The sequence below is a fragment of the Sebastes umbrosus genome, chromosome 19 (genome assembly GCF_015220745.1).
Source record: "Sebastes umbrosus isolate fSebUmb1 chromosome 19, fSebUmb1.pri, whole genome shotgun sequence".
In the NCBI taxonomy this organism is placed as follows: Eukaryota; Metazoa; Chordata; class Actinopteri; order Perciformes; family Sebastidae; genus Sebastes; species Sebastes umbrosus.
Window position 1 is genome coordinate 9,638,747 of NC_051287.1, and position 15,761 is coordinate 9,654,507.

A 15,761-nucleotide genomic window follows, 5' to 3' on the forward strand; every position below is an offset into this window, starting at 1 on the left:
CAGATTCTTATGTGAAAACCAACCCATATTACAAAAGACATGTCTAACTCAGAGACATTTACAGTAAAAGGTAATTGTGGCTTCATAGCAGCTCCATACTTAAGCTCATCTATCACCACTATGCAAAGCAATATTAAAAAAGCATAACAGATTAAAAATGTGTTTCTTAGCCTACACAAAATGAGAAATGAGAGAAAACACAAATTCAAAAAACAAGAAGGGAAAATGTGAGGATCTCTGTGAACTGTTCATTAATCAAATTAAGCAATTAATTAATTAAAGACACACTCCCTGTTTTTGTTACAGCATCTTACTACATCCCCAATCCCATTTCCTTCCAGCTTGAGGACACTGTTGGGTGTTCTAACAACAACGAGCATACTTGTGCTTACAAATATATAGAAAAAGGACAAGAAAGCAGTTAATCTATGAAAGAAATTGTAACACAGAGCTGAGAAAAACGGCACTACCGAAGAAAACAATACAATAACAGATTGAACAACGAGCACAACTGATTTCTAAAAAAAGCACAGAACACAAATAATTAAAAATTCTGCAACACAAATATGTTAAAAAACAAAAACAGTGTATTACATAAAAAGTAAGTGTTTGAATATACTCACAGTCAGTGAAGAAAACATGGGCTGCCTTGTATTTAGCTGAATGAGGGTCTTTGAAGTCTGCGATGAGGGTGTGGACAGACTGAGGAGAGAAACAGAGTTCACGTGAGCGTGTTGACTACAGTATGTGTGTATCAGTGTTTGCAATTCAATTCATTGAGGCTTTATTGCCATGACGTTTTGATCAAAATGATATTGCCATATACATAAACATGTGACCTTTTAAATATTAAATTAAAAACTATGGGAAACCAACACCTGAAAACACATGAGACTCTGCTGACCTTCAAAATATGACTCGTGTTTTTATTTGTCTCTTTTCTTCTATTGCCTATACATTAAAATCTTTAAACTTTATCTCATCTTATCATACATACTGTGAATATTTCTATTTCTAATGATAAGTTTGCAAATATTTATATTTCTTTCATTATAGTATACTATGTACCAATGTGCAGACCATTAGTGTATATACTGTATATAGTACATTGTAGATCTTCTACAGGCTGCTTTGGTAATACTGCTACTCAATTATGGCAAAAGCTAATTTGAATTTGAGAGAGAGAGAGAGAGACAAATAGAGAGAGAGACCATAGAAACAAAGAAGTATGTATGTGTGGTTTGCCTCGGCTGAGTCAACAGTCGTGTGTTTGAACTCACAGCGGCTTCTCTGTTCTCTCTGCTAAAAACACAGACCTGCCGCTACAGACACACCTCTGAATATACACTATGAATGAGCGACACAGAGATATAGAGAGAATGCATACCTTCTCTGTGGGTGTAATCAGGTAAATGGCCTCCAGGCTGGGAAGAGGCTCTCGTCGCTTCATGATGTCCTCCACGACTGGAGAAGCAGAAACAGACGAATACATGGACACAGTTACAGAGGAACATACACAAGCAAACAAAGGAAAATGTAACGGCACAGAGAATCGTCTCTTACTGGTGATGCCCTCTGTCATGATGTCTGTCATCTTGCAGCAGGACGACAACATCCTCATGCTCAGCTGGTCCACGATCAGCGCCTGGCAACAGGAAATAAGACGGTAACTATACAAACAGTTTATCACTCGCATTACATGTTGCTAATAATGAAACTGTCCCATTCAAATAAAGCTATTCTTCCATTTTGTGAATAGTGATTTACCGGATGCTCACTGCTGATCATTTTTGGGAATCATAAATACTTTTAGCCTGCTCATGCTTTTAAGTCAGTGGTCAAGTTTTGTTTTAATGTCAAAAACAAAACAAAAAAATCCTGTTGTCTTGTGATTTTAGACAATTTATTTAACTAAACTTAGTGAATGTTTGTGGTGCACAGCAGGAAAAGCTGCACTCATATTATTATTATTCAAGACTGGTTCCAGGGCCTCAGAATTATTCGACTAATAGATTACTTGGCTGCACCAGTCGTACTCATTTACAGAAATGAGCAGTGCCTGAATTGAGCCAGTATTTACTACTTGGCACAGAGTACCGACACATTAGATTTCTGTCCAACTGTATACCATTAATATTTAGTGCCGCAATTTCCCAATGAATCCAGGCACAACGGATGTAGTTAAGCGTCGGGCAAAATCAGTTCCCTGCTCAAACAATCTGAGGAAAGGCAAGCTAGCGTGTCAGGTACAGTATCTAGATCAGTCAGAAAAAATAACTATTTAGCTTGAGTGTTGTTCATAAACGTTATTATTAGTGTTTCTTAGTATTTTGTAACCTTAAATTAATAATTGTGTATGATGTGTGCCCCCAAATGCTGCATGCGCATGCTATACAGGCTGCTGGTTTGGAGAACTGGCACTTTTTCAAAACCAATTCAAACATTGCAAGCAGGAAAATCGGTTGTGTTATCGAACAATGACTGCAACTAAGAGTACTTCTCATTGTCAATTCATCTCGCAATTATTTCATTGATTATTTGTTTAGTTAGAAAATTGTAAAAAAAAAAATGTGTTCACAGTTTCCTAAAGGCCATGTGGCATTTTCAAACATCTTGTTTTGTCCAGCAAACAGTCCCAAACCAAAATATTCACAATCATAGAAGATTAAAGCCAGCAATTATTCTTGTTTGAGAAGCTGGAACAAGTGCTTGATTGGACTTTTTGGTTAAAAAAAATATTTGAAACTTCAATTAATGATCAAAGTTGTTGTCAATACATTTTTACACGTCGATTGACTCATCAATTAATCGACTAATTGTTTCAGCTCTAATCTTGAAACACAAGATACAGATTTAAGCAAAAGAAAACTTCATAATGTCTGTATTGGCTGTTATTCAAATACTGAACAGGGAGGAAAATTCAGCCCAATAAAGCAGTTGCAGATAGTAAGTGGATTAGCAGATTTTCTTTCAGATATTATTAATATAAAATAATAAAATAAAAATAAAAAACGCTTTTTTGAGTCACTGCCCTCCATATATTTCTTGTAACTGTGAATTTCTTACCTTCCATTCTCCCTTCTTCTTTACCTTCTTGATTACATCATTCATAATCTCTGTAAAAAAATAAAATAAATAAACATTAGGAATCTGATGGGTGCACAATGATCATGAGCAAAGTTGTTTTAACACATTTTGTAAACAGGGAATATTGTGCATGAACGCACGCACACACACACGGAGGAGAAAATATCTAACAACCATGTTTGGTTGTTGAGGCATCTTTGAACCCTTGAACTGTTTTGGTCATTTCAATTACAGAGAACCCATTATGCTTTTGTGTTTTTTCCCTTTCCTTTAGTGTGTTATATAGTTTTTTTGTGCATGTAAAAGGTCTGCACAGTTAAAAAAGCCCAAAGTCCACGCCAAAGGGAGTTACTCTCCCCCACAGAAACACTGCTCCTAAACTGCCTGAAACGCCTTCATTGAAGTCTTACCTTTTCTTACGTAACATAGTGATGTCACCAAGTAACACATTTCTTTTACAGGCACAAAAAAACTAAACAGCAGGGTAAACAACACACGCACAATAGCATAATAGGTCCCCTTTAATACTAGATTTATGTGACGTTTGAGCAATGCTCCACATTTTGATAATCATCTGCATGTGTTAATGTTTTCCTTTTAATATAAAGAGTAAAAACTCACTGATTTCTGGCAAAACTGTCCTTTCAGCATAACCTATACTAAGACTGTAATGTTCTGGCAAGGTGCTTATATTCATGTTTTGTTTGGGTTGTATTAGTTCTCCTGACTCATATTCAATTGAACCACAAATAAAAACTACAGTGGAAACAACCAACCTTATCCTGTCCTTCTGGTATAGAAAATCCCATAATGTAATTCCTACACTGGTGGACAATACTATGTGAAAGTCAAATATAGCCTCCAATAAGGTTAATGACCAGAGATCTAGACCAGTGGAATAAATCATCTCAATGAGGAGTGAATAAAAACACACAGGCTGTTGGGAAGCGATTGTGTGCTTTGTTTCTCAGCGATCGCAAAGAACAACAGAGGAAAAATAATCCTTCCCTCTGTGAGGTCACAGCACGATGGTCATGTTTATGCCACAATACTGATATTGGCCAGATCACTGTGCCAAACATCTGCCAGCAGTGTAAGGATAAATCCATTTAGGGTGAATTACTGTTCAACATCATGCTGGATCGCTGTGTATATAAACCGCTAAGCCCTTTCGGCCCCGGTTAAAACCTGAGGCTACGCAGATACTGATGGATTATCACAGATTAAAAAGGACTCGGACAAAAAAGATTACAAAACAGTAAACACACATCAAATAAAGATCAGGGATGTGTTCATGTCAGTCTGTTTTTTTTTCTGCCTCCAAAACAAGCAATGGGCTAAATTAAATTCTTCCAGGTGATGAAGACACCAGCTCCTGATTGGCTCTTTTCACAGCGAGAGGGAGGAGCTGAAGGCCACCAGTAGGATCGAAGGAAGGAAAGATACAGTAGATGGGAAGGAAGGAAGGAAGGAAGGAAGGAAGGAAGGAGTCCTCAAAGAAAGTCGTATAGTAGCCTTTTTTTTTATCAGAAAAAAAAAAAATCATAAAAAGTCAAAGTATATTATTTCATAAAAAATAGTAAAGTATGTCATAAAAATGTGCCTCAAAACTCAGTGGTGGTGCGTCTTCCGCTGATGTCATTGCTGAGCTGTGTCCCACTCATCCTCATCCATAAAAAAGGTCATATGCCACAAAAGTCGTAGTATTGTATGTCATAAAAAACATCATTCTAGGCTATAGTATGCCATGAGACAGTAATTAAAAAGTCATACAGTAGTATAGTATGCCATAAAAAATCATAGTATAGTATATAATTTAAAATGTCATAGTTTAGCATGCCATAAAAAGCCACTAACACACAGACATGATGCACCACCTCCAGTTTAACTTACACTCACAAAGATATTATCTCCAATGTACATCGCCAATAATAATAATAATAGAAAAAGAAACAACTTCATTACTTGCCTGAGAATTATCAAGTTTTCTTCAGTATCAAAGTAATTTAGTTGTCAATACATCCATGGATACATTGCAAACAAAAACATATCAATAGCTAGTTCAGAATAATTTTAACGGTGCCAAAATGTAGACAAATATGGGATAAAAAAATGTCTTGACTAAAAGTCAAGATGTAGCTCTTATTAACATTATTCTATTTACATAAGACAAATGATAACAAAAGATTTGACAAGTAAGGGATAATGTACAGTGACCCGGTCACATAAACATCGACAGGGCGATGCGGCACCCAGACACAAAACAGAGGGGTGGACCCCGATGCAAAGGGGTTTATTTCACAACAATGATCCGCCAGCTGTACATTATCCCGCTTATTACACAGCTACTTACTTCAGAAATCAATAATTTGACACAAAAATGGTCCACCAGAGTCCAACTTCAGAACTGCGCCCATAGCAACGGTCTGCTATACATAGTAACGGTCTGCTATAAAGAAATAACAGACCGTAGAATGCTGTGATCGACCAATCAGAATCGATAATTCAATAAAGCCGTGTAATAAAATCCATTAATCAACATTTTGTCATGTTTAACCATCAACGTGGGGTATAATGCTCTATTTTGTCTGAGGAAGGGCCCACAGTGTCAGACTTTGAAAACCCCTAATATACAGTACAAGATGCAAGGAAGGAAGTATGAAAAGAAGGACAGAAGGATGGATGGGATGCAAGGAAGGATATATAGACACTTTGTATAACTCTAACCTTTAAAAGCAGCTTACGCGCTATGACCGACTGAAATTTGACCGAGTGAATCCAGAAACACCTCCAGACTCCAGTCTGCACCTCCTGTGAGTCAGAGGAGCTGTGTTTGACCTCCTATGGGACATATGATCTTGGAATAGTACGAATATTATTCTCACTAAATGACATGAGAGATTCCCCGACTCAGCTTCAACCTATTTCCAGCATCTTCTGTGTCCTGCTCTGTAAACTGCTGTGTCAGCACAACAGCAGAGCCAAACCATTGCAAACAGAAACAAAAACTGCCGCACATGGGCTTTTATTTCATTAAGAACAGAGTACTTTGACTTTGGAGCTGTTGACGAATCTGTGCTAAATGCTAAAAGTAACAGTTGCAAAGCTAAAGCTGGATTCGTAGAAAGTCAACTTGTTTTTCATCCAGCAGCGCCTACAGGATGAGACACTTCTTCAAACAAAGAAACAGTGGGGATATCCGTCACACGTTTTCCCTTTTCCTCTGCCGCAGCTGATGGGTTTCCTCTTGTTCTGCACTGCAGCATTTTTCTGATAAAGCGTTTCTGATAAAAGCAGCTTCAGTCACTGAACTGATATACAGTTTAAGTGATTTTCTTATGTTTCAAGATGTCACACTTCTCTTTCTCAAGAGATTGTCGATAAAAAATAAAACTTTCACACTACATACTGTATTAAATCTTTTTCTAGAGGTGAACTGAGGAGCAACAACACAACTTTCGCAATCCATGTTGGTCAATGAAGGCATACAGTTCAGGAAAAAACTCAAATCAATATTGTTTATTGATACATATCTAGTCCAGGGAAATATGTCTGTCACGTTGTGGAAGCAAAGTTAAAGCTGCACTACACAATATTTTTTATATAAACAATGACTCAAATGATCAAAGTGGCATTTTTAGTGACAAACTCACAGAGAAATATGACTCGACTGCAGTTCCCCTCAGCTCTTCAGAGCATTTTTAGCTAATTGTTCTGGATTTCTGGCCAACTCCACGCTCATTAATCCTGCAGATGTTTTTAGCAAATACAGACAGACGTTAGAGACTAACTAGTGAGGAAAGTGGAGCATTTAGGGGTTAAAGAGCCAGATATTTTACTCAGGAGTTGGTGGAGACCAAACCAGAGCTGGGTGCACCAACACAATCACACCACACCAATTACCATTCTGAAATGTAACACTTTCAATCAAGTTTCTTTAAACATTTATCAGTTATATGTCACTTTTAAAGCTGGTTCGCCTGTTACTCCCGTTATTTCCTTCTACCAAAACAATGGTGAAGAACACCAGGAGCAAATGCCAGGACTTGAGTTTTGAGTTTTCATAACCAAACTATGATGATTCGATAATAAAGTGGACGCTGCACACTCTCATCACTGATGACCGAGAATGAGGATCAATACCACGTCAGGCGCAGACAGCACTGTGGATTTTTCCTTTCTGACCTCCTGATAGAGGCACAATAATACAGGAACGTACCAGTCGGACAGAGGGGAAGGAACCTGAAACAACACAGCGGAACAGCTGTGTCAACCAAACAGGCAGAGTGGCAAACACACCAACACACTCCTCAAACGTCTCATAATCTCTCCCCCCCAGTTTAACAGGATACACATCCTCATGGAAGAGCAAGGAAGAAAACCAGGACAGAACAAAGAAAAAACATTTTTTGTTAAACCATAAAACTTAAAAAAAAAAACTAATTAATAAAAGAAAATGCAAAACAAAACAACAGCAAAACATATTAGATTGAATCCCAAAAAATATGTATATATAAAAAGTGGTAGTAAACCAGACTAACCGACCACACACTGGCATTATTCTGCCACAATAAGAAACAGTGCGATGCTACATGATATCTCTGATTGGATCAATGTACACACAGCCCTGACTCACTCTACACATTATGCAGCAGTGAAGAGCTGACAGTTTCTCTCTTTGCCTCGTGGTTCTCCCGCCTTCAGGGACTTTCACCTATGAGTACATGACCCATTTTTTTCTCTGGATCTCAGCTTCACAGCAGCATCACTCCCGAGAGAATCTGACACGGCTGATCTTAAAGAGACACGCAGACAATTTCAGCGGGGCTGAAATATGACGACAGCCTTAGCCTCTCTTTAGTTCACAGACTTTTTAAATTATGTTTGTCAAAAATAAACACTTGAAGCTTCGCTTGTCGGGTCTCAACTTAAAAAAGCAAATGTAAAAAACCTTCAATAAAGAACACATGAAGCCAGGTCTCCATTATAGACCATCAATAAAACTATGCCGTATATAAGTGATGTTGCATGACCAGGTGTTATAGCACAGCGTATTCTTGTACAACGGATCGTATGATATCTTACGAAAAAGTTATTCCTCCTTTTTCGTTCGTTTTCCTACGAATATCCAACAACACATGTCAATTTCAGCTCATTACATGCAAACATTTTCAAAATAAACTTAGGTCTTCACAGGAAACAACTTCCTTAGGTTCAGGCAACAAAACTACTTAGTTAGGGTTAGGAAAAGGTCGTGGTTTGGCTTAAAATAACCCCGGAAGTGATGTTACTTAAGTACAGAAGTTACGTGACTAATAAATCAATGTTGACTTTTGGTTCCACACGGGACACGAACGCCGGTCTCTTGTGCGAAAGTCTGGTGTTTTTTGACCCACCCATCCACCCCGACCTCCTTCCTACGCAGCGTCTCTATACTTCCTGGTTCATAATTACATGAATTACACACAAATTCCTTTCGTGGGATATACTGTATACAAGTACAGTGCGTTTTCGTAGGTAGAGCTACGAACGGTGTATGAGAACAGCCTTTATAGCAATATAGCAATTATTTTCTATAGTGGGACACGTTGGAGTTCATAGTGTGTTCAGACAGAGCTGAAATGATTATTGATTTTATTGACTGTAAATGAATCAATGCCAAGTGCTGACAATGGATGGTAATGGATTAACTGTTATAGTCATTTCATCATTTACCAAACATTTGCTGGCTCGTAGCTTCTCAAATGTAGGAAATAAAATCAGCTTTCCTCCGTTTTATGTCATTGAAATTGAGTAAATTCAGGTTTTTGGACTGTTGAGCAAAACCTATAATCAATTTAAGACATCACTTTGAGCTATGGTTATTATTTTTGATATTTGTAAACCAAACAATTAATCAAGCGGAGAAAATAATTAACTTATAATGAATGTGTTAGTTGAATCCCTTGTTGAAATGGTGATCCATTTGTCAGTTTAACTCATGTAATGTTGAGGTTAATTTCATCAGTGAGAGTCAAAGGGTAATGTAGTATGAAACATCACTATGGTTCCCTGCTGTTCAATGTATCTTACTCTTAAATTAAACTGATTCAAAATAATGACTAGACATAAAAGACTGCATGAGAGTACAAATCTAGTCTGCGTTCATGGCCTGATATTAGTCTGCAGCCTGGTCAGACAGGCCTGAAGTTACATAACACCCTAACCAGCCCCGACCAGCACGAGTTGGCTGTGAGAAAAGCAGAAGAGTTTAAAGCCTCTCTGGCCTTTAACATCTATCTAGTTCAAGATCAGAGGTCATGCAGGTTGAGGAGAGGTGCAGGTCACCCGGGCAAAACAGGAAAAGGACCCTTTCCCATGACCTGCACCAATGAGTGATGGGGGATGGTGTACGGGAGTAGAGAGAAAAGGCAGAGTCGTGAGAGCTGAGCACAGAGACGCTCTGACAGCAGATCTGTACTGTATACTGTATATACCGACTAATTATCATGCAGTTTACATAGACGCACCTCAATAGCCCCGAACTTGAGCAGATGCAAAAGCCATATAAGAGGCCACATGAGCACATATAACAACAACGTGGGTCAACCCTTTATATTCTCAAAGGTGGTGAGCCTAACATTGCCAGCCACTGAAAGCATCAATCAACATTGTCAGTATACCACAGAAACAATCAACATATTAAACAAGCTTTTATCGTCTCACGACAACAGATCATTACCTGCTGAGCCACAAATATTCTGCCTGTAAAGGCCTTAAGATCTTCTGTAATAGCACACACAAGAAAATAGACGCTGAGGCCAAGTGGCGTGCGATACACTCGCTGCCACACATGGAGTTGTCAGCCACCACTATTCACCTGACAGCAAGGAGCGTCTGTGACAGGAACCTCAGGTGCACTTATCAATCAACAGAAGTTGCTAATGCGGCAACAACATGATTGCTGCAGGCTGTGTGTGGTCTTTCAGGGTGTGTTTTACCTGAAGGTTTTACAGACTAGCTGACTGCTTCTTCCAGTGGATGATGTGAACAGCGGCCAGCTAGCCATAGTCAGTATTTTTAGCCAGAAAACAAGATTGACAGCAGTTTGTTGATGCTTGTTGTACACAGTTACATTCTTCAGTTTGTATTACTGCACTACGCTCACAGTTCATTCAAATATACTGCCTGTAAATCATATGCAAAATGCACCGTAAGAAATTACATTTCAAAAAGTGCTGACCAGAACAACTCTTTTCTTACATAATGAGGTCATCAGTTGACTAATCGATGACTATTTCGCCAAACCCGATGTTGTAAAACGCCTACTGGACGCCCCCCAGTCAGAATTATTTTAGTAGGTATATATCGCCAAACTGTTCTTTTCAGATGAGAAGAAATCTTTTTATTTTCAGCACATTTGATGCAGTAAGAGCAGACCTACTTATGTCCAATTTCTCAGGGCGGCAAGACCAGAGGCTCTTTGTTTTCATGGTTATGGTTGTACTCAAAGGATACATAAAGTGCCAATGAAGACCTATTGAGAAGTAGTAAGAGAGGGGAACTGCTTATTTTGTCAAAAACTAAAAACTAAAAAAGGTATTTCATTTAAAATATGAAACAAAAAAGTAGCAAATACTAACATTGGAAACGCTTTAAGCAGAAAAGGATGGATAGTTTTGCGGAGGACAAGACACTGAAATAAATAATGTTTCTGTTATTTGTTGATATCTGTCAAATGTTAAAAAATATTTATATCTGAAAATAACTCTTTAATAGGAGTAAGGGTGTAGGATCTTGGGCGGCATCTAGTGGTAAGGTTGCAGATTGCAACCAACTGAAGCTTCTCTCGTGTGCCAAGCGTGTAGAAGGACTACAGTGGCCGACGGGAAAGCCTGAATGGCCCTCTCTAGAACCAGTTGTTGTAAGAGTAGCGTAGGTCATTTGGAGCAGAGTCCGTGCTTAAAGAGTGTGTGTGTATGAGGGAAGTGAGTGGTGAAGCAAGAGAGAGAGTGGCGGCGGCGACGGGAGCGAGTGTTTGTTTTTTTCCGTTTCGGCTACTGTACAAACATGGCGGACTCCGTGAAGAGGACCCGCTCCCTATGTAAATATAAATGGCTCATTCTAAGGTAACAGAAACACAATTCTTATTTCAGGTGATTATAAACTAAAGAAAACATAAAATTAGAATCCACTTCTGCAAATAGATCCCCCTAAATGTCACACACTGGTCCTTTAAATATGTTAAAATATGTTTGTAAAGTCTCACCCTGCACTGCGTTGTGTTTAATTTATATCCAAACAAATAAATCTCAGTTGACTGTTAGTTTGTCTCAGGTCAAAGAGCATGGGTGCCTCTTTGGAGGTGTGTGTCTGGATGTCAAATGGCAAAAACTGTTTATGTTTCCAGCGGAGTGCGATTGGTCTAATTTATTCATTTATCCTTCGCCCTCCACCTGCTGATCTAATAATGCAGGTGAGGAAGGTGTGGCTGGAGGCCAACAGTCCTCTTCAGCTCCAAATCATTGTGTTTCTCCAGAGACTCCACGCTCAATACAGAACACACATTAAAAATCCCTTAACAATTAAATCAAATCCCTCTCTTCATTATACCTTAAATATTCCATTTTGACTGGAAATACAACGCATTACAGAAAATGAAGATGCTAAAACTGCCGTTTCACTGTGAAAGATGTTTAAAGACGGATCACTTATCAAAATGGTCACTGATTACTCACTTTATCAAACTGATCAATCAGCTAATTGTTTTCAGCTCTTTTACAGAAATACCAGAGCAGGAAGCTGCAGGGAACCATCAGCTTGATATGTAATGAATTCATTCATAAATTCGAGCAGCGTTAACATTGACTTGTTTTTTAGCACTCTAAAAAAACTAATAAGGGAGAGGGATTTAAAGGGGACATATTATGAAAAAGTGCTTGTGCACATACATTTGGGTATCTGGAGTGTCCACCAACCCACAAACTGTGAAATAAGACAACCCAGTCAGTTTTATTTTGAGCTGCCTAGATCAGAAAACATGTGACTCATCAAGCCATTCAGATTTGGCTCCACTTCCTATGTCACATGCAGGCTCATTAGAATATATCGCACACCGCTTGAGAACATAGACTGTATATAAGACGTGGAAGTAGTCACCGCAACACCACCAAATTGTTTGTGAACTGTTGTTTTGAAGCCTCGAGATCGGCATTTAGTTTTTTTGCAACCAGAAGTGACACCAGAGGATGGAGCTAAGTACTACCGAACGCTGAATAAGACAGGCAACCAAAAAGGTTATAATTAACTTTCATGAACTGAAAACACGCTGTGAAAGGGTTACAGTTGTAGGATGAAAACACAGACAACACACAGACAGGACAACGCCGTGGTAGCGACCTGTCAATCACAAGGTAGCCACGCCCTAAAGCATACCCTGCTTTATGGTCTATTTGATTCTAAATGGGACCATAAGTTACTAAATGAACATCATGCTGTATTGGACAAGACTTGAAACTAGAGATTGAGACCAGAAACTCATGTTTACAATGTTTACTGAGGTAATAAATCAAATGAGAAGTAGGGTCATTTTCCCATAGACTTCTATACAATCAGACTTCTTTTTGCAACCAGAGGAGTCGCCCCCTGCTGGTTACTAGAAAGAATGCAAGTTTAAGACATTTTATGCATTGGCTTCATTTTTCAGACCCGGAGTTAGCCCACAGCTTGAGAACTACCTTTGCAAAGGTGCACCATATTTTTCTCACAAGCCAATCAGAGCAGACTGGGCTTTTTCAGGAGGGGGTCTTAAAGAGACAGGCGCTAAAACGGAGCGTTTCAGACAGAGGGAGAATACAAGTATATTCAGATGGACAGTATGAGAAAAACAATGTGTTTTTTGAACATTAAAGCATGTAAACATGTTCTAGTAGAAGCCCAAAATATAAGTACGAAACTGGACATGAGCATGATGTGTCCCCTTTAAGTGAAGCTGGGAAACAACTCACAGAAGCCCAGTGTGCTCAAATTGGCAGACAGTATATAATAGACTGTAGGAAAGCAAGTGATCCACTGTGATGCCGCAGCTGGAGCAGGTTCAGCAGTCTCAGCAGTCTCCTCCAGCTCAACTGTACAGCATAAAAACCCAAATCAATATAATTTTGCACAAGAAATCCTCCTCACATCACCATCACGTCATGCTATGCGTTCTCTTTTTCTCTCTCCTTAATCTGCGCTTCCTCTTTTTGTTTTTGTCGAGAGCATCTTGGCTGCACTACTTGGCTTTCTGCACCTATCTTCTATATGTAGATTTTTCAGTATTAAACATGTTTCCACTGTATGAGTGCGTATGTATGCAAAAGGAGGATGGAGAGAGGAGAGCATGTCACGTGCTGCTGAGCAGATTGGGAGGAGGAGGATGTCTGCCAGCTCTGACACAGCACTCTTCCTCAGTGAAAGAGAAGGGGAATTCATTAAGATTATGAGCCACTGTAACCATGAATTAGAGAGCTCTATTTCAGCCAGCCCTTCATGCTCTGTAACCACGGCGACATGACATTTCGGCATGGATTTATCTGGGAGTGTGTGTGTTTGCAGGGTGCATGAGTATTTGTTGTGTGTATGTGTGTGTGTGTGTTTTACGGAGGCCCAGAGGCTGCAGGCACTGCGTCAGACACTGAACCCAGACCAGTGTGTGATGCTCTGGTTCAGTGATGCTTCCAAGGTCAGATGAAAGCTTTGTGTGTGTGTGTGTGTGCGCATGTGTTTGTGTACGTGTGCAACTAAGTGCATGCATTTGTCCTTCTCTGCTTCACCTTCCTCCTTTTCTAAAAATGTCCTGCACAGAGAGGAGTAAATACGCACCAGCCTGCTTCCAGATACTTCCAAGTAACTTCCGGACTTATCACAATCCATCAGATACTTAAAGGAATAGTTCAGCATTTTGGGAAATAAGCTTATTTCCTTTTTTTTTCTCCAAGAATTAAGTGCAAAAATCAATGTCAGTCTCATGTCTGTTAAGTCAGGACGTAGTTAACCAAGCTTAGCATAAAGACTGGACAAAGGGGGAAACAGCGAACTGCGGATAGAGCCGGGCTAGCTGGCTCTATCCGAAAATCCAAAATAAACCATGCCAAAACCTGTTCTGTTTTACATCATAAAGACATCACCTTGGACTTTTGAGAAACTGGGATATCTTTCACTAATTTCTGACAATCGATGAATCTACAAAATAATCAGCAGATTAATCAATAATGACAATAAGTTAGTTGCAGCCCTATCTACCAGCTCAGGTTGCTGCTGGCTGCTGAGATCCTCATCATTCAGCTTTATTGTCCTTCTGCTGCTCTCTGGGACTGATGCTCATATACAGTCATGGAAGGGGAGGGAGAACGCTCTTGCTTGCTGCCCATCCCCCTCCTTCATCCTGGCTGCTACATCCACTGCTGCAGAGAGGACCCATGATGGTGTCACCCTCCCTCTCTCCCCCCCCCCCCAACCACCACCTCCACCAATCCCATCCCGGCTTCACCTCAGCCAAACAGAGCACAGGTGTCGCCTGCTGCGTCCCTGCCTTTACCTACTGGGAAACGTGCGCGTGTTTACATTGTTCTGGAAGAGACGATGCGCTCGACGCCGAGAGCCTGCCTTTAGTTTTACAAACTGGGTTATGTAATTGCCAGTTACAAGGCATAAATGATTATATAATGCAGGAATATTTGGCATGTGAAGCTGTATTGTGTAATGTTGTAGGTGTGCAGAAGATATCATTTCTCTCAAATGTGGCCTTAAATCAAAAAGTGTTGCCATATTACAGAAAAATCTTATAAGCAGCACGACTACCAGTGATGCAGGCCGTAAAAAATGCAGGTCGGGACTCACATTCGCCTATTAAAACTCCACAGCAGGGCTGGCCAGTAATTCAGTATTATCAGTGAAATCATATCATGACAATATGAGCATATCACCGTATTGATTTACAAAACTCCATTGTTAAAAATCAGTGATTCCAAGCAAATGAATCAAAAACTAAGAAAACAAGTAGATAAGGTTTTGGTTGAGACGTGTGAGGTTTTGTTTCTATTAACAGTGGAGCACAGTTCATTGCATTGAACATAAGTTTCATCACTATATATGTGAATTTGTCTTAATTCTAAATATTGCACCATATATCATTAATGGGACTCCAAATTTCCCGTAGGTGTGAATGTGAGCGTGAATGGTTGTCTGTCTCTATGTGTCAGCCCTGTGATAGTCTTGATGTACCCTGCCTTCGTTCCCCCACGACACTGAATAGGATAAGCGGTTACAGATAATGAATGGATGAATATCATTAATGAAAAAAAAAATTTCTACATAGCAAGATATTATATTATTGTTTTCATCCATATCCACCAGCCCTATAGACAGACACAGTTGTATATACCACCAATCACAACAATATTCCATTATATCTGTTATATAACGTCATATTCTTGGCTTCAAAGTGAATTTACATGTTTGGGTTTGTAACCATTGCTGGTTCAGGCTCAACTATAGCTCCATGTGGGAGGCCTGACTCCCAGCCAAAGCACAAACCTTTTCACCCTCTATCATATCACAGCACAAAAACACTGTGACTCTGTAAGACTGAAGAGGAGGAGGAGGTGAATGTGTATTTGTGTGTACGTGCTGTTGGGGGTGGGGGCCTGAGAATT

The 15,761-nt window shown here is 39.4% G+C and overlaps 1 protein-coding gene across 3 annotated transcripts in view; it reads right to left on the reverse strand.

Annotated features, from left to right (window-relative positions):
• stxbp1a (syntaxin binding protein 1a) overlaps nt 1–15,761 on the reverse strand; it is a 61,428-nt gene that overhangs the window by 19,401 nt on the left and 26,266 nt on the right. For all 3 annotated transcript variants that reach the window (XM_037751941.1, XM_037751938.1, XM_037751940.1), the window contains 4 exons: nt 3,067–3,116; nt 1,564–1,645; nt 1,388–1,464; nt 624–702 (listed from right to left, as the gene is read on the reverse strand). In XM_037751941.1, the coding sequence (XP_037607869.1) occupies nt 624–702; nt 1,388–1,464; nt 1,564–1,645; nt 3,067–3,111 (283 nt within the window). In that variant the 5' untranslated portion in view covers nt 3,112–3,116. Of the gene's footprint in view, nt 1–623; nt 703–1,387; nt 1,465–1,563; nt 1,646–3,066; nt 3,117–15,761 lie in introns of those variants that run through there.